At 66.3% G+C, this 726-nt stretch overlaps 1 protein-coding gene across 1 annotated transcript in view; it reads left to right on the top strand.

Moving 5' to 3' along the window:
- Positions 1-552: 552 nt before the first annotated feature.
- Positions 553-726, top strand: part of SPG11 (spastic paraplegia 11 (autosomal recessive)) — a 35,881-nt gene continuing 35,707 nt past the window's right edge. Inside the window, 2 exon segments of the mRNA XM_009280394.2 lie at positions 553-589; positions 592-726. The exon segment at positions 592-726 is cut by the window's right edge and continues 2 nt beyond it. Of these exon segments, the coding sequence (XP_009278669.2) occupies positions 553-589; positions 592-726 (172 nt within the window).

Here is a 726-nt window from a genome sequence, read left to right as displayed (position 1 = left end):
GCCGGCAAGCCCGTCCGCACACGCGCAAACACCCCCCGTCTACCGGGCTTTCCAAATAACGGTAGCAGCTAAGCTTCTATAGGAGCATGGAGGAGGGAGCCGTCGCGATTTACTGTCCAAGCTAGAGCTGCAAGATTTAACAGGAAGAGGCACGGGTTCGATAATGGGAATTAGCGATAGGTTTGCTGTAGGTTTCGACCTTCTTCAGACGGCTCAGCTGTACGCAGAACCGTGTCCCCAGGTGCTGTGATGAACATAAAGGCCCCCGGAGACAGTCGCCGTCATTGATCTCACCGCCCGCGGGGAGCGGAGGTGGCGGCAGGCCGGCCCCCGCCCGCGGCAGCAGGCTCACGAAGACTACAGCTCCCAGCTCGCGTTGCCCCCCCCCGCTCGCCATCCCTGGGCCGCGGTGCCTGCTGGGAGTTGTAGTCACGCCACGACACTGGTCAACGCTGTCAGCTGACCGGAAGGAAGGTCTGCCCCATCTAAGATGGCGGCGGGCCGGGGGGCGGGTTGCCGGTAGGCCGGGCGTCTCCCTGCTCCCTGAGGAGGATGGAGGGGGCGAAGCGGGAGCTGCGCGTACTGCTGGCTCGGGGGATGCGCAGGGCTCCCCGCGGGACGCAGCCTGGGTCCGGCTGAGCAGGGCCAGCATGGCTCTGGGCAGCCTCCTGGTCCCTGGTGGGATCTACCTGGAGTCCCTCGTGCCGGGCGGAGGCGGCCGGGCCC

Source organism: Aptenodytes forsteri, unplaced genomic scaffold, assembly GCF_000699145.1.
Source record: "Aptenodytes forsteri isolate BGI_AS27 unplaced genomic scaffold, ASM69914v1 Scaffold83, whole genome shotgun sequence".
NCBI lineage: Eukaryota > Metazoa > Chordata > Aves > Sphenisciformes > Spheniscidae > Aptenodytes > Aptenodytes forsteri.
Note: the sequence above shows the minus strand (reverse complement) of the source record. Positions and strands in the feature narration are given on the sequence as shown.